Genomic DNA, 18917 nt, shown 5'->3' with positions numbered 1-18917 from the left:
AAAAAAAAAAAAAAAAAAAGTCTCCAAAATTATAAACCTCACATACTCAAAAATGTGAATCACTTTCTTTGGTGATTTTTAAAAATTTTAGCTACTACTTCAAACTGCAACAATTCTTTTTATCTTCTTTGATGACTGTCTCACTTTAAAGCGTATGAAGTTACTTTTTAAAGAAAAAAATAGATTAGGATAAAGAAACATTTAAAAGATTACAAGTGGCACAGTCCTCAAACCAAATGAGTTCAAAACTGCTGTCAGTGCCAGTCAACAGGAGCCCACCTACTAAACAAAATCATGGGAAGGTGTGTGAGAACACAGCATAAAAACACAGGAAGGTGCTGGTTAAAAATGGGGTGAAGTCGATCACTGTATTTGTGGTGAGCAGCTGGAAGTTTAAATTTATATTTAACAAATTAAGAACTTAAGTGCGTGTGAGTGTGTGTGTGTGTGTGAGAGAGTGTGTGTGTACGTGTGTGTGTGTGAGTGTACACGTGTGAGTGTGTATGTGAGTGTGTGTGCGTGTAGGCGTATATACAGGTCAGTGGGTTAACCTTTTCAGTGATAAGGGAATACCAGCCAACTCCCCTTGCATTCAAAACAGGATGCCAACTTAACCTCTGACGTTTCAAGTTTCTGAAAACTAAGTGTCGGTGTTCACTCATCTTGACTGAAATCGGGAAGAAATTAGACACTGAGAGAGAAGTTGATGTGGTATGCGTAATATCCCATCTCCTAGCGATTCAACTAGAAAGAAATACCGTAGTGTGACAGCAATTTTGTGCCCCCATAAAAATATTATATTTTTGTTTGCCTTATGAAAAACCTGATAAATTGACTTTGAAGGCATTGATATATAATGTTCTATTTTACAAAATAAGGGAAGTTTTTCTACTTTAGGATGAAAGAATAGAAAGTGAGGGGAGAAAAAATTCCAACAGCTCATTTCAACAGCCATTAACAGAAGTTATAATAAAATATTTAACACTGACTGAGGATGTACTGCATGCCACATACTGTGCTAAAATCTTTACAGCCATTATCTCATTTAATTCTCATAATAATCTTCGTGCAATTGGCACAGTTATTATCCTCGGGAAACCAGACTCGTGGAAGTTCAGAAAGTACCCAGTGTTTTGGCTTAGCAGAAATTTGGAAGAGTGAGACTCATGCAGTTCTTGTGCATGGGAAGCCCATGGCCTCCCCACTCTCCCGTCTCCTTGGAAACCTGCCTGCCAGCTGGAGGGGCAGGGCCCTGGCCGACCACCCACTGTGGGGCCCACTAGACAGGACAGCAGAGGTAGGCAGCATTTAAAAAATGACAGGGGACACACTAAATGAAACAAGTAAGCTGACACTCACCTCCTCCCACTAATTTATTCTTGCAATTAAATTTATATTTAATATGAATTATGATTCTAGCAGTTAACATGGCATGGCGTTGAAAGGATTTTCATTCAAGACTTCAATGAGGGAAACACTGAAATTGATCTTATGATTTGGCTCATTTTTGCTCTACAAATGACTAGTCTTTTACTGTTTTCTTTCCCTCCTTCACCAATGATACCCTAGCATATTGGTTTTTAACTTTTTCTGCAAAAACTAAAGCTGTGAGCTTTAAGCGAGGCTCCAAGGACAGACCTTTTCCAAAATCAGACTCTGGGATATTTCCTTCCTTAAGCTAAGCCTCCTGTTTCAGAGTAAGAGGGACACCTGGCTGAATCAGAAGTCAGTTCTGTAAGACACTGAGCCCAGAGCTGCTGCCGCCCCAGAGTGGAGGAGGGTGTGCTCAGTTAACAATCCCCATTGTTTGGGTGAATACAGTTAAAGGGAAAAGAGAAAGTGCGCAGAGAAGAGCTGATAAAACTAAAATACTACTTAACTCCTTACTAAATCATCAAACTTTTCCTCTAAAGAGCTCTCACTTGTCTCCTTCAAGCCAAGGTCTGTCTGCCTCCATGCATTTCCACAGCTCTCCTCTGTGAAGGCGTCTTTGCAAGATCAGAGCACCGGAAATGGAGTTAGCTTAGTAATGGGCCAGTTCAGAGCAATGTCAGCACATCCTACTTGGTTATGGCCCCAGGTCCACTTCCGCCCACGGTTACTTACAGATTATCTGTGGATTTACAGCCCCAGCTACAGAGAATGGAGAGTAACAACCAAATGTCAAGATTAAGGTAAATTCTGTTAGTACCCACTGACCATTTCTGTCAACCCCCACAGTGATATTAAACTCTAGCCATCTCTTGATGCTGACTGACATTTTGAGGTGTTTCTAACATTAACAGAAAAACAAACACATCATAGCTCTGAATAATCCCACAATTTTATAGATTTTTTTTAAGTTAAAGAAAATGTTAAGGCTATATAAGAGTTCATCAAGAAGCATGATGTAAAAATTGAACTTTAATTTCAAATATTCCTATCTTCAGTTAAAACTTTAAGTCTATAAACAGCCCCTTCACTAAAGAGTGCGTTCAGAAATATAACTTAAAAAAAAAGTTTCAGAAAAAGGATGATCTAAAAATCCTTGGCTATTCACTAGCAGGCAAACCCACTGTGCAATGCTTCTAATCCCTAAACCAAGCAGGAGGCCAGGCAGCCCAGCCCACCACACGGCTGAGGGTGGGATTCTTCCGCGAACACTGGAGACCTGCTCCAGGTGGCCCACGAAGAGATGGCAAGGGCACGTTAGAGTCCTTTCGAGAACAATATCACTACTTGCGCTTCCTCAATATTCTCCAACACTATGCCCATGGCCAAAGCAAACAAACAAGCAAACAAACAAGGCTCTCAAGATTCCTCTTGCATACAGCTTAAAACAACTGTTTTACTCTCACACAGTATTAAAAGTCTAAGCATTCTCCTGAAATTGGTGGTACAGAGTTATTTAGAATAAAACACAGAAGGCAGACGAGAAGAACGGGCCAAATGCAATATAAGCAGATCAGAAATATTATGCTCCTCATTAACGAGCATCAGAAAATGGCATGTTTGCTTCAAATAACTGCCTGGGTGATGATTTTGATTCAATCATTAAAATAAGACATGAAGAACACGCCTTCCAGCCTTACCTGGCCTCTCATCATCCAATCAACCAAGGAAAAAGCACTGGGATGATGAGTGCCTCTGTGCCTATGTTGACTTTTGACTATTTAAAATAATGATAATTCCTTAGCGTTTTGTCAACGCCCTTGAAATTCTCTACAGTGCCAGGCCCTAGAAGGTTCTCCTATATGAAAAATACGAACCCTTATTCATGGTGATGCACCATCACCTCCTGGGGTTTTTTAAGGCAGAAGCACAACTACAAGTTGGGTCCTGACGGCCTTGGCTGGCTGAAGAAGTGTGTTCAGTAACAAAGGCAGAATGAGGGCTACCTCTCTATGGGAGCTGAGAGATTATACACACACGGGCAGCTGTTAACTACAGAGAATGCAGAGTAGTATCTGGATGTCATGATTAAGGTAAATTCTCCCAGTTAGGTCTAGCCAAGCTTCCCTCTCTCTGTCCCCCTGACCCACTTCCAATCCTCCTTCCCCAGACAACTACTGCTCGGCAGTGTCACAGACTGCCTTTCTGAATGGTCGATAAAAATGAAGCATCAGCAGAGACAAAGCCGAAAGGAAAGCAGGGTAGGGGGGAACACGTACAGAATAGGAAAAAAATGAAGGCTTTTCCCTTATCCTTGGAGAACTAAGTTCATAATGAAACGAGCATTAGTGGCAGAGGCAAAGAGAGATTCTGAGTTGGGGCTAAAAATAACTTTATCAAAAGTATCCAAAAACCACTGGAAACTAAAATCTTGAAAATGGCTGTCATCCACCTTTCAGAGAAACTTGCTATATTTTTCCTACAAGACAGCACTGTTCAGTGTTGTGTGAAATCCAAACAAATGGAATTTCACTTCACTAATCTACCTTTTCATGGACTAATGCTGATCACACACACACACACACACACACACCTCCGACACTGTATGTACTATAGATAACCGAAAACAATGCTACTACTTTCCCAACCTTACGATGAGGGTGCTAACACACACCCATCTTAGAGGTTGAATGTCATAATCAGACTAAACAATTTTAAATTTATTTATGTACATAAATTACTTTATACTCCTCAGACTTGTTTTCAAAAACAACTGCTATGGAAAGAGTCAAGGCTGTGCTCTTCAACATGGAGACCACAGCCACATGGGGCTACTGAACCCTGAAATGCAGCTCAGCCAAACTGACTAGCTTGTGCACGTAAAATACACACTAGATTTCAAATACTCGTGTAAAACACCTCATTAGCAATTTTTTTACTGATTATGTGTTGGAATAATATCTGGAATATATTGGATTAAATATATTATTTATTAAAATCAGTTTCACCACTCTTTTTAATGTGGCCACTGGAAAACTTAAAATAACACACATGGCTTGCATTTGCGACTCCCATTATATTTCAATTAGACGACACTGGTCTAGAACATAATAGGTACACAAAAAAACGATGGCCTGAAGATTGTACGGAAATCACACAATTCCGTACCCATCTCAGTGAAGGCCTTTATCTCTCCACCGCCTTCCACCACATCACCAATCTCTGTCCTTAATCTGGTGTTTGGCACATAACAGGCACTCAGTAAATATTTCTTCAATGTAGTTTAATGAAGGCAACTAAGATACAAGATTAAAAAGCAGTATTGAGAAGTGGCTTCTCAAAAGCTAAGAAAATCCACTGGCTACTTGAGATACTTAAGGGATGAATAATATGGAAGCTTCATAAGTAAACTAAAAAACTAACCTCTTGTTACCCACAATATTTTTGATAGTCACGGAAAACAATACTCTTTTACAAACCGAAAACCACTATGAAGCAAGGAGACGATTTAGTATGCAGCTCCTTTCATGCTTTCAGACAGTGGGGTGAAAGGACAGAAGGAAGAGAATTTTTTCCTTTACTTGAACACTACACTTGGTATTTTCCATTTTAACCTCCTGAAACTCTGACCTCTGGGATAAGCCCGCTGTGCTGAAGTAAATGCGGGGGGGGGGGGGGGGCTCATTAAGCTGTGCTGTACACAAATGGAGGTGGCCAGAAAAAAATACCTCCAGCATCTTCATGAAAAACAGCGCTGTGCTGAGCACCCAACCGACCAGGAAAGTCGAGAGCCAGCAAGGCTGGGTGGCTCACTTGAACCAGGGGTGTCATGAACAAATAACCAGCAAGCCACCAGCAAGAGGGAAACCAGCGATCCTGCCCACTTCCCCGTGAGCACTGGGGGGCAGCCTGCCCACTGAGGCCTCACCACGGTGCCTGTTCTCTCAACGTGGGTATGCACAGAACAGCCTAAGGTGCCACTTAGGTCACAGCCAGCTTTCCCTTGGAGACACTGTTTTCCCCATTTCCACCAGACATGGTTAGGGGTGTGAAAGTGCAAGAATGTCAAGGGTGATGTTCACAGAGACACATCTCCTTCCTCTAAAAAGGCCTCTTGCCTTGATCACAATTTGCATGACTGAGGCTTGAGATGCATGAACACTTTTTCCATAAAATGTACTAAGTAGTTGCCAGTGACTCTGCTCATGTCTGGGACTCCATATTTACTGGGTGAAATGAGAGAATTTCAGTAGAATACTGGCTGCTTGAGATTTACCAGGAAAAAGGTTTTCCCTGACAGGCTATTTTTTAAAGACATTCATAAGACGTCATGGAAAGTCAGAGAACTGGAAAAGCTGCACCACTAATTCTTCCAGGTCTTTTTTTTTTTTTTTTTCAAATCTCCTAGGGGAAAATTGGGACACAGAGAAATTATCTATCACCTCAATCTTAGTTGTCCTTTAAAAATTTTTCTGCTCCTGTTCTCCTTCACCATGACTATATTTCTGGACCAAATTAATGAAAGGGGGACAAACGTATCCAAATATACTTATTCTGAGAACACAAGGTTGCAGATTCTAAAAATTCTAAGCGCCCAATCCCTGAACCAAGCTGCCCGTGTAGACTTGTGCAGTGTAAAGTATTCAGAAACTCAGGGATTTGCCTACAACCTAAAGGACAATCCATTTAACCAGTCTTACTTAGATAAGCTGTTCAAGCGAACAAAACTATGTCTGCTCTTTCCTTCTGGGTCGTTCTCACCTCCATCCACTGTGCACTGACAGACGCCCCTTTTCTGCCCTCCTTCACGCCCGGGTGCTGCAGTGCATTCCTGCCAAAAACATGCCACTCCATGGATGTGGGGCCCGGTCTAAGCTTCTCACCGGGACCAACAAGATCCCACAGGGGGACCGTGCAGCTTTGTCCTCCCATGCCCCAGCCCCGAAATTCCAGTAACATTGAGGGGCATTTCCTAAGCCTTAGGCTCTTTCTCCTCCCCCTTTACCCATCCTCAGCCCAACTTGGACCTACCCTTCACATCAGCCAAAACATCACATCCCCTAGAACACCCTCCCAGACCCTAGCCTCACCCACCCCAAGGCTGAGCTAGGAGCTGTTCCCAGAGCACACAGTGCCTCCCTCTGAGGTGAGCTTTTCTTGGCAGGTGCTTTCCTGTACTGCCCTCCACCTCTATCACTCCCCATGAGTAACGCATACAGGGAGCCTCGATATTTGGTAACTGTTCCCTGAAACCAAGGAAATGGAGTCAGACAACTCTGACAATAGTCAACATTGAAATTAGTGCTTGCAATTATTTTTTAAACTCTGTAACAAGCAATTATGACATTTGCCAATGATAATGTGTCATTTTTGAGTCCCTACCATGTTAAGTATTACAAGACGTTATTGCTAATCTCACTTTGCCTCTAACCAGAAAAGCATATCAACCCTCATTTTAGAGATAATGCAATCGAAGCCCTGAGGTTAAGCAAGCTGCCCAAGGTCACGGGGTCAGTTGGTGGCTCCTCTCCTCAAAAGCTGCAGACTCCAGAGCCTCCACTCTTCCCTTCGACCTCCGGGTTCTCAGGGTAGGGCTGGGGGCTCTGGGGTCCGAGGTCAGAGCCATTTTCATAATGACACTGAGATGTTATTTGTCATTCACGCTCCTTCTGTCCCAATGTAAGTGGACTTTCCCAAAGGCTCCTCACGACTTGCATGCAGACTACGCAGAAGGAGATGTTTGAACCTATCATTGGAGAAAATATAAAACAATGCCACTGATTTTTTTGTCTTGGAAAATAGTTATTTTTCACTTAAAAATGTTGCTTATGTTTACACAAAATGGTTTATTATTTTAAAATGATTATTGAACAAATGTTTCAAACTGTCCTCAGTTTAAATTTCTAAGACAGTAAATATCAACACATATAACCCACATAAACAAAGGATCTTTGGAGTCCTCCATAATTTTTAAGAGTGTAAAAGGGTCTGAGATGAAAAGTTCGGGAACCACTGTCCTAATCAGCTACTGAAAAGAAATAGAAGCTAGGGTTTTTTCCTTCCCTGTAAATTTTATCAAATTAATGGAGCTTCCATTAAACAGCATGTCCACACACGGTGAACATTACGGTCCGACGAACTCCGACCCTTCTGTTCTAAACATTTCCCTTTGTTGACTCTTCAATATAAAGTTAAGTTTATCTTTAAACATACTTAAACGTGTTATATAAGTTCGAAAATCTTCAGAACCCATGAAACATTTAAAAAACTTAGCTTCTAATTTTTAAAAGTGAAAAACTCAACATAAATAAACAAGCCTTATCTGAATGCGATACTTTAGCAAATGGCATCAATATTGCAACCTGATCTGGGAGTTTCCGTGAGACAAACATGGCTTTGAACCACCATTCTGACATATATGAAATGCAAAATAATTTCAGTAGTTCTAAAGCAAAACATAATTAGACAGATATATTTGCTGGAGTAGAACGTGGAGAGACAGGTTTTCGGGTTCCATGACAGCACCCATATCATTATGCGCATCAGAACCGGCAACATGGGCAAAAAGGAGGGTGATATTTGTACAAACCAAATTTAGTTTTATAACTAAGGCTATATTTCATAATATTTAACCTATTCCTTAAAAAGAAAAGTAATTTTACATTGTATTTACATGTGAAATGATGCAATTATAAGGTAACGCACTGCAGATCAGAAACTAAACCTAGAGGAGAATTACCATGTACAGCACACCACAGGCTGGACACCCCAGGCACATGGTATTTATTACCCCACTTGATCTCAACAGTACCCTTTGGGATGGGTACTGTTTTTCCTGTTTTACTGATGGAGAATCTGACATTCAGAGGTTAAGTACACTGTAAGGCCACCAGGCTAGGAAGCGCTAGCGCCGGAATTCAAACACTTTTCTGACTTTAAAGTCTATGCGCTCTTGTCAGGACTTAACACACCCCCTCCAGTATTATTTTCAGAACTGAGTGCTTCAAAAATCTGAAGAGGATGCAAAGTTAAGCAGAAATATTCAGAAAGCAAATGCCATGAGCAAAATAAAAAAATGCAAGTGAGCTTATGTAATGAAAATACCTCAAATGTACTTGTTTACATCCCTTACCCAGTTCCAAGTTTGTCTATAATGGCACGTTCAAGAAGTTGGAGCTGGAGAAAAGGGCAAATAGACTCGGGGTCCCCCAGAGTCTAACGATGGCACAGCACACATACGGACCCTCCCACATTCAGTGACCCAAATGTCACATGTTCATGTGCATCCTCTGAAATGCCCGCTGAGATCTCTGTGCTCTGTAGGGAAAGCTGGAGATCAGCAGTTCCCATCCAGGGATCAGATTATAATCACGGGGCGTCTCCCTCAAACTGTGCTCACCCTCCAGTGACGAGCGAGAAGGTGCTGGGACAAGGATGAGTCTGAGAACCACTGCTCTAAAAAGATGCCTCACTTAATAAGAAACTTTCCAAGGAGCAGGAAAAGAAGAATTCCTGGAAAGGAAGGCACATTCATTTCTGCCTTAGAAGCTGCCCAGGTCAGCAGGCCTCAGGGAGAGCACTTCTGGTCAGTTCTGAGGGGCATTTTGCCTTGAAGTTGAGATAAAGAAAAGCAAATTAGCTAGGTCTGATCTTCTCCACTCGTTCCTTGCCCTGGTTTCCCCTGAGGCCCTCTGTTCCCAGCATCCTGTCAGACAGCCTTTCTCACCTCCTTTTCCCGTTGGTCGGGAATCACAGGTCCCAAAAGCCTCTCCCCTGGGCAGCAGGTTAGGCTTCCGGGGGACTCGGAGAGCAGCTCTGTCCAGAGCAGGTTGGCAGCTGAGGGTCCCAATGACCTCAGGACTCCTCCTAAGAGTCTCCAAGTGTGCCAGGCCTCTGAGGGCAGCTCCCCCCAAACCCCTCCATGTCCTGTGTCTCCTGTGTCCCCAGGAGACCTTCCTGACCTCTGCTTCCCCAGGTCCCCCGAAGCTGAGGCTGCTGAGCCTCTGTTCTACATGCCTCTCCAGCCAGGGTGCCCCAGGCGACTTTGTTTCCAACCAAAGCCTTTTACTCTCTCATTGCTTCGGTGCTTTCTGTTCCCACACCCGGATCCCCAGTCCAAGCTGTCCTCACAGGCCTGGACCACAGACTCACAATTCATCATCTGGTCCCCCAGCCATCCTGCGGACTGTCTAATCAATTCCACTGGCTCCCCATTCTTTAAAACTGGTCTAAATTCTTGAAAACAGAACACAAGACCTCTACCGCCTGGCCCTGCCCTGCAGCAAGCTTGACCCCCAACCACCCCGAAACCTGACGCGTCATCCTCTGTGAACTCTCCCCGGCTAGTCCCAGCCAAATTCCAAGCACCCTCATCCACAGGTGTACTCTCTCTCTGGACACCCGTCACATACCATGTGTGGTCTTTTACTATGCTTTATATTTTCATCTATTGGTTATGTTTCCCCAAATTCAATATAATTTCATTAAGAACAAGCTTTGTGCCTTACAGCTCTAAAATCACCTACTGTGCCATTCAAACTCAAGAGTTGCAATCACAGTGGAAGATCAATACATATTTTTGAACAGCACTCAGAATAATCTATACACATAGATACTTATTTTCCTGGACCCAGGGCAAAAATACCAACTTTTGTAAGGGAAAGATGTCTTTATGAATATTAGAGCTTAACATTTAAATCCGTTTGCTTATAAATTCTGTAAGGTAACAAATATCTCAGTTTATGAAGACTCTTGTTTCAGTGCTGGGAACCCAAGTCCCTTAGAGACCAAGCACTTTCTGTGGGTTCTTGTTTACTGTGATTTTCTACAGTTTACAATTTAGGTTCACACTAACATTCAACAGTTGGTCAAATAAGTATTACAAAAAACACATTCTGCAGCTTCCCAAGAGAAAAAAATTATAATTTTCTACAAGAAGTGGGAGGGACTACCAAAACTGCAGTTTTACATGTATTTTTAAAACAGAGAGGGGGGTGAGAGAGAGAGAGAGAGAGAGAGAGAGAGAGAGAGAGAGAGAGAGAGAGGGGGGAGAAGAGAGAAGACACTGGTTCTGAGTCAACCGTCCCTCTCCCTGCCGGCAGGGACAACAAGGCTCCTTGTAGGGACCCAGGCTTGGGCACCTGTGCATCCTTAGCACCTGGCACAATTCCTAGACCAGGAGGACTCAGGACTTTCTAAATGAGTGGATAAATGCCTAAACCAATTAGTAAGAATAAATAAAGGGAGTAATAGTCAAAAATGAGATTCTGGGGCAGCTTAACAACATAAAAAAAAAATTAAGGGTTTCGTAATGAAAATGCTTTTCCTGGAGAGGAAAATTCTATTCTCTAAGTTCACTGAGTTACATTTTAAACCACGCGGCAGGCAGGCAGGCTTGGAGTTCCCTTACCTGAGGCACAGGCACTTTCTGCGGGGTGTTCTGGGGTGATGGGTGGAGCTGTGCCCAAGGCTGGTGATGTGGGTGTGGGGGTGAAGACTGGTGGTGCAAGCCCGGGTGGGGCTGCATCGGAGGACAGGTTGGCAACTGCTGAAAAGGTGGCTGCTGACCAGGATGCTGCTGGCCAGGTAGCAGCCGGTCCTGGATTGCTTGTGGATCTGCAAGGCCAACGCCAGGACAACCATTTGGTCTCATGTGCCCGGCCAGCTCCCGCGGTGCTGAGGACATGCCCATAAACGGACGAGACTGCTGCATGTTTCTGGGGCCCATATTCCTCTGTCCAATTCCCATGGCACCAGGGGGCTGGTGAGACGGCGGAGGGTGGGGCATATTTGGATAACTGCCAACTTCCATTGGTATCCCAGCACTTCCGGGCCTGACTTGCGGAGGAGGAGTACCTGCTGGGTTACTCATTGCTTTCATGGGTGACATGGGAGGTGGAGAGGCATAAGTTCCCTGAGGCTGTGAAGGATGCATAGTTTGTGTGTTCATTTGGTTAAGTGAGCCACTGGGGTGGATGGGCTGCTGGTGCATTAGTCCTTGACCACTGTTTGATGGGAATCCTACAGCATTGGGGTATCTGGGTACGGACTGATTCATTGGAGTATTATTTGTAAGGCCTAAATTTTGATTCATCCCTGTATTGTTAACTAATCCCTGATTTAGGTTACTGTAAGGATATCGAGAATACTGCCCTGAGTTGTTTATAGTAGGTGAGGGGACTGTCTGGCTCCGAGAACTAAAGTTAAGGGTTTGTGGCCTAACAGCCCCTTGCTGAGGATGATTAGGGGAGAATCTGGGATTGTGAGCAACGGATTCTCCATGGAGAGCAGTAGAGGGGTGGTGGTGGAACTGCTGCACTGAGTGACGCAAGGAAGGTGCCATGCTGGGACTCTGCTGGGGCACGTGGGACAAGTGGCCGGGTCCTGAGGTGGCAATAAAAGGGTTTCCCTGATTGAGGCCCTCTTGACCTTGGGAAAACTGGCTCATCCTCTGCTGCGGCTGACCGTGCTGCTGCATGGAGAAGTCCCCACGTGCCATGTAGCTGCCCATCTGCTGCAGGTGCTGAGGGTGGCTCTGTGCGGGGGGCCCCGACGGAGCCGGCTGGGGCTGCTGCGGCTGCTGCTGGTAGGGAGCTCGTATCTGGTCTGGGACCTGAACGGCCCGTGGGCCCCACATGGAGCCACTGTCCACAAAAGATTGCCCGTGCCTTTCGTTCTGCATGCCAGGGTACACTCCCATCTGACCGCTGCCACTGCCACCGTGAGGGACCTGAGGAACGGGAGGGGTGTGATACTGCGAGTGAGGAGACGCGAGTCCGTTCCCAGGGGCGCTGCTCATCATCCTGTTCGGCTGATCCATCAGGTGCATCTTTTGTTGTTCATACTGATTATAGTGATCGAAATGGGTCAGCTTTGTTTGATTCTGATTAGTGGAGGGATGATGAAGGGATGGCTGTAAAGAGGCAAAGCCTTGTTCTATCGGCATTTGCTGACCCATGGGGTTCACTGGATTTTCAGGGTAACCACATTCTCCCAGGCCTTCGAGGCCTTCACTGAAAATATTCCCATCCTCGCCAAAAAGACTCATCATTCCTGGATCCGCCATCTTCTTCCAACACACGGCTCCTCCAAACTACAGCTCAGGAGCTTGTCTGTGCTTCACTTCACTGAGGTGTTTGTCCTCAAAGCCTGGAATCCTTAGCTAATCTTCTTCATGTCATTCCATATTTCTTTAATGCTCTTGGACCCTGCAGTGTCAGGCAAAGTCTGGATATAGGTCCTGGAAAGGAGTGGGAGGTGGGGAGGAGGAAGGAAGAAAACAAAGAATTAGGAACAAATGACAAAAACTGCCAGTATTTTACGCATTTGAATTTGGTTTCCATCAACAATACTCATCTAGCCCCCTCGCTGAGCTGTATTTTATAAATCTAGTTCACGTTAAGAGAAACTCATTAGCTTCTACCAGAAGCATTATTATGATCAGTTACTTAGAAAGCAAGCAAAACACTAACCTTAACCTTAAATTAATCCATTCACTACACTTCCTAGCGTTCCATTCTTGGATGGAACAGAACAAAGGATCACAACATGAAGCAGCAGCAGCTGCCACAGCAGGCAAGCAGATGTACGAATATAGCCAAGCAGCCCATCTGCTGAACTAAAGCCCTGGAAATGCTCTGGTTACCAACAGCCCGCCCTTAACCTTATTCCCCTGAGCAGTGTAATCAGATGAGCAGCCGCAGCACCGAGGGCTGTGAAAAGCTCAACTAAGTTAAACTGACGAGAGGATTATACAAATACCAAAATCAGTCATTTCGTACAAATTAGATATTTACAGCCCACATACAACTATGGAACAGCAACAGAGGCGTCAAATGAAAAAAAAAAAAACATCCATAACGATGTTGGAAAGCAAGTTTGCAAAGAGTATAATAAATTCATAATTTCATTATGTTAAATGGCAGGACTACACAAGGTTCAGAAAGGACAAGAATAAAAGGCTTCATTCTCCAAGAGGACCGATTTCACTCATGGCTCTGGGCCCACCACGTTCCCATCTGCACTGCCGGCAGAGGAAGGCCAATCACAGGTTCATTATTCCCCTGTAGGTGCTGGGCTCTGGTGATGGAGCAGGGGCCACGTGACCACTCAGACGGCTTTAGCTAGACAGGCAGTTTCTACACAATGACTATTCCCATCAACAGAAACAGAAAACTCCCCAAAACTGGTCAAAGCTGAAAATTATTTTAATAGAATAATGTTCAAAATATCCATGCAGCCCAGCCCTCACCCTTCTCTTAGCCTCTTTTGGGATAAGGCAGGGCAGGAGCAGGTAGGGGGAAAGTGGGCGGGCACATCCTGAGTTTGCAGCACACGTTATACACTATCTAATGTCCCCCATTTTATTCAAACAATTGCTAGCCGATTTTGTGTCAGATAAAAACAACCGATTTAAAGAATGTTTCGACAAGAAAACAGGAGAAGTATTTTTGTTGAATGCTAATTAAATCAACAACCTAATAAAGAACTAATTCACATAGGAAAAATGTCTGAAATCTTAAACATCTTTGGAATTTAACTCATTTTTTTGCTCTTCAGAAGCACATTAAGCATTGTGTGATACTGTTCAACTTGCAAAAACAATGTCTTGGGGAAGAATTTCCCAAGTGATGTTATGAACAGGCTCTGTCATAAATCCCACTGACACACTTCTCCGAGCACGGGGATGAACAACAGGCCACCCCAACACCGCTGAGAACTTACCAACAAGACAGGCAAAACTCAGTCTCTGCCTGCCCTCTTCTAACGTATTCCTAACAAGGGGAGAGTTTTGCTTACAGAAAACGTAAACAACAATCCTGTCTGCTGTCAGAACTACAGACGTAATACCTGAGGAGGTCTCTAGGTCTGCAGTTTTCAGGTGACAGCTGTCAGCGGGAGTCAAAGGCCTCCTCACATCGCCACTGACTGTATGAATTTTCTGATCTACTTTCTCCAAAAACAGAGGTCAGATGGGTGAAAATAAGACGAGCATGAATGCCATTTTATTTACAGACACACTGCTTTACGACACAACTACTTTTAAATCCAAAAGAAAAGAGAAGTAGAAATCTCCAGTGCCAAATAAAACAAATATTTATAAATTGAATTTACTCCTAAAGAGCTTAAGCAGTCAGTTTTCATTTATTCAAGGCTCATTCTAGCTTTCAAGGAAATAAATACTGGAATGGACTTGATGATAGCTTAAACTAGCCGTGCAGACTAACCACTTACCAAAATAACCTTTCAAATTAGCTTAAGGAAGGTAATGTCTGCTTGTATGTCCTCGATGGCCTTGTTTTATAGGATAACGGCTGCATCCTCCAGGGTCTACCATGTGACCCAGGAGTACATGCTACTGGCTGGAGGGGGCTCTCAAACAGCTCTGGAGGAAAGGAGCCTGGAGACAGGGCATGGCCTGGTCTACTGAGCCTGGTGGCCGGGGCACAGCCCACCTGCTTACTTTCCATCAGCTGAAGGCTGAGCAGAAGCGGGGAGAGAACCCGCCTGCAGGCACGGGAAGGGACAAAACAGAACACTCGCTGAGAGTCAAGAGTAACCCTACCTGCCACTTGGGCTTCCAGCTCCCTTCCCTCCCACTGAGAGTCCATTTCCCAGTGGCAAGAAAACAGCAGCATTACCCGGCATCAAGTAAACAAGTCGCCCACAACAACTACGACCACATTTAGGTAAGCTCCGTCAGGGAAGTTCAGAAACCATGGCTCTGGTCTGTCATTAGGGACTGCCCACGCTTGCTCAGGCAGCCACCACCACCTTCCTGCCCCTTTTCTGACCTCGAAACTCGGCTGGTGACTATGCTAGGAATCCATCTGGTAGCTGGATTTCATATTTCTCATTTGAGCTAATCTAATTAATTTATTTTGGTCTTTTTTAATTTGATCAAGACTATTTGAATACCCACGTTCCCAAGTCACAGCTGCAATATATAATTCTGTTTCTATCAAAGATACTCATTTAAAACATCCTTCCTAAAGGCTGCTCCCTTCTTTACACTCAGTAGCTACATTTCTATGTCTAGGTCAGCACTGTTCAATGAGCTGTCAAATCAGAATCATAATTTAAAATTTTCTAGTAGCCACATTTAAAAAGTAACCCAAAAAGAGTGAAATTTATTTAAATAAATGTAACCCAATATATGAAAAATATTATCACTTCAACATGCAATCACTATTACAAGATGAATGAGATAGTTTACATTTTTTGGTACTGAGTCTCTGAAACCCAGTATGTATTTCACACCTACAGCATATCTCAATTCCTGTTGGCTACATTTCAAGTCAAAAATATGCACAGTGACTGTGATAATGAACACCACAGTTATAGATTATTAAAAAGAAGAAACAAAAATGTAAGTTTTCAGGGTCACCAAATAATTCTCATAATTATCACTGGGGTAAATAAATAAAAATCAAGTTAAACCTCAAATCACATGTTTCATTCTAAAATGTATTTACTGAACACCTACTATATATAGTCCAGGCACTGGTCTAGTCGCTGGAGATCTATCTCTGAATAAAAACAAACAAAATTCCCTCTTGTCTTCATGTAGCTTACATTCACCTGTAAGTGATGACCCTCTTAAATAAGAATTAAGATTCGGGGGTTACATTATAAAAACTAGGATGCCTTTTCAAAATATTTCTTGGAAATTTATGATGGCAAGTGTTTTAACTATGTGTGATATTATATAGTATAAACAGTACAGATACATACAATGAGGACACAGCAATTTAAGTCTCCGCCCAGTGCTCTATTGGCAAGTGTCTTCTGAGACAAGAACAGTTTATACGGCGCATGTGTTTGGGGGTGAGCAGGGGGCACAACGAAACAGCTCAGCCAAAAGAAGACCAACACTAGGGAGACTCACTGTGAAACCAATTACAAACATTTCAGAGCTGGGAGCACTTTGAAGACCTTCTCATCCAAACCCCATCATTTAACAGATGAAAACCCCTTTTATAGGCCAAGAGGAGTAAATATCTTCCACAAAACATTTTAATGAACAATTCCCAAAGATGAAAGAGAGATGTATAGATGAGATGGCAGTTTACTAGGGAGGGCAAAATATTAAAGGCCCAAATCGGGTCCATTTTACTCAGAGATAAGTCACTAAAACAATTACTGAAACCAGCTAATAGAAGAGCATTTCCTTTCAAAAAAAAGTTTTTATTTACACTATCTACAACTTTTAGGACATATTAGCACCACACTGAAGCTACTGGTTAATTTTATTGGAAATAAGCCAGATAAAAAATACACAGATCTAAAAAACAAGTCAAGGGGGTGACTGATTAGCTCAGTTGGTCAGAGCGTGGTGCTGATAACACCAAGGTTGCCAGTTCAATCCCTGCATGGGCCACTGAGCTGCGCCCTCCATAAGTCAACTATGCCATTGCAGCATGAAAGCCATGACTATGGCTGTTGCCCAATATAATTTAAAAAATAAAAAATAAAAGTAAAAACAAGTCAACAGCACTTAGAGATTGGGGATGAAAGCAAAGGGTATACAACAAACCAAGATGAAAGAAAGAAATTGTGTAAAAATATTATTATTCTGAAGGAAATTTCTGACCTCCCAAAACTTGCACAGACAATCCATAACTCCTGTGCTCTTAGCAGAGCAGGGTGGCATCTGTGTAGCCACGTTTTAATTTGGTATCACAATGACGTGGAAAGCGAGGAAGCAAACAGGTGAATACAAAACCTTTCATGTGTAAAATACTGCTTTTCTATATAGCTCAACCACTGTTCATCCCATTGTGTAAGTAGAATGCCATCCAAAGGAGACTTTTTTCATAAATATACAACATGTGGGCAAGTGCAAACTAAAAGGACAAATGCCTTTGAGGCTGAAGTAGATTTTAGTGTTCTATAGTTTGATTTGTAAGTGTTCTCGTTCAATTTCTCTCCTCCACCTCCAAGGAGCCCGGAGTACAGAACCTAACTGTGATGCTGACGCCTGGGATTAGGAGAAGCATTTCCACGGGAAGTGTCTCACCGTTGGAAAGACACACATCATCATCCTCAGCACAAGCCGTGAAGACGTCGCTCAGTCCTCAAGGGCACAAATCACATCAGGAGGGGGAAGGGTTCATGAGCTGACAGGTGAATACACAGAAAGTAAAGGTGAATACACACAAGATAAAGGGCTCAGCACCGCTGAGCTTCTATTCAAAGTAAACGTCCTTTCAGCGAGACCATGTAGCCTTGTCCCCACCAGTGGCCCCAACAGCCGCCTGGGAAAGAGCAAAGTCTGGCCAGCCCAATGCTTGCTGTGAGAAAAGGAATCAATCCGAGGGGACAGTGACCCAGATAAGGAACCAACCAATGCCTCCAAGTGACCACAAGACAGCTCCAGATGTGCCTCCTGGACCCAACGACGCCCCTTCTGAGCCCAGACAAGGCAGCGTTTCTTCCCCATTAGCAGGCTTGGACAGTGCCAGTTCGCTGTGACTGTGCTGTCCCACACAGCAGCCGCTAGCCACATGTTGCTATTTAAGTTAATTAAAACTAAATACAATTTAAAATTCAGTTGCTCAATTGCACGAGCTACACTTCAAGTGCTCAACAGCCACATGTGGCCGGTGGCTACTGTGCATATGTGGGACATTTCCATCATGGTAGCAAAGTCTATGGATAACTCAGCTACACAGTTCTTCTCAAAGGTAACATTTTTAAACAAAAGCCATTTCGAATAGTAGCAGTTCTCTTTGATGGATGAAAAATAGTTCCTCCTGCTCAGAGACTGGTATTCTGTCAAAGTTCTATATCTACTTCTATGATGACATGTATAGTTTTCTTTCCACATATCACATTTTATGTTAACTAACTACATTTTTTCAACCTGTACACTTTTTCCTTTCTGTATAATCTCCCAACATATATTTCTATTTTTCTTAAGAGAATTTTTATAAGAGGTTATTTGACCCAAACTGATGACATATGCCAGGAAGCAAGATCTCAAATGCTGTCTCTACTTCTTGATAAATAAATTTTATATTAGAAATGGTTCTGAACTATATAAAATTCAGGTACTTAGGAATAATTAATTTCCAAATCCTTTTCTCTTACAATTTCCATATTACCACGCCAATTAATAAAATATTTGCAAGCTTAGTTTTTACAACTAAAAATATACATAGCTATAGTAAGGCCACCATTTTTCGTAGTAGCTTTGTGCCTATTTTCATTCACTATTTTATTGGAGGAAAACATTTAGAAAGAACAAAAAGGAAGTCCTTCAGAAGGTCTCTATGTTAGTCCAAGGACCATATGAAAAAATAAGAATTACATTTATACTTAGCTTCCATGTGTATCACTAGGTAACCTCCAATGTGCTAATATTATATTTATTGAGAAGATACATATTTTTAATAGGGAAAGCTGTGGTCGGAATTGATGTCGTATAGAGTAATGCTGTGTTTTTCATCAGCATTCCCTATGGCAGCTAATAATACTCCATCTACCCTTCTGACCCTGCTTAAAAGGTGAAAAATCACCCTTAATCCTTCCCATCATTCATTCAT

The 18917-nt window shown here is 43.0% G+C and overlaps 1 protein-coding gene across 3 annotated transcripts in view; it reads right to left on the bottom strand.

The window, feature by feature from the left end:
- CHD7 (chromodomain helicase DNA binding protein 7) overlaps positions 1-12610 on the bottom strand; it is a 127831-nt gene extending 115221 nt beyond the window's left edge. For all 3 annotated transcript variants that reach the window (XM_019661125.1, XM_019661127.1, XM_019661126.1), the window contains exon 1: positions 10781-12610. In XM_019661125.1, the coding sequence (XP_019516670.1) occupies positions 10781-12436 (1656 nt within the window). In that variant the 5' untranslated portion in view covers positions 12437-12610. The remainder of the gene's footprint in view (positions 1-10780) is intronic.
- Between the last annotated feature and the right edge of the window lie 6307 nt (positions 12611-18917).

The sequence above is a fragment of the Hipposideros armiger genome, unplaced genomic scaffold (assembly GCF_001890085.2).
Source record: "Hipposideros armiger isolate ML-2016 unplaced genomic scaffold, ASM189008v1 scaffold_336, whole genome shotgun sequence".
Taxonomy (NCBI): Eukaryota; Metazoa; Chordata; class Mammalia; order Chiroptera; family Hipposideridae; genus Hipposideros; species Hipposideros armiger.
Note: the sequence above shows the minus strand (reverse complement) of the source record. Positions and strands in the feature narration are given on the sequence as shown.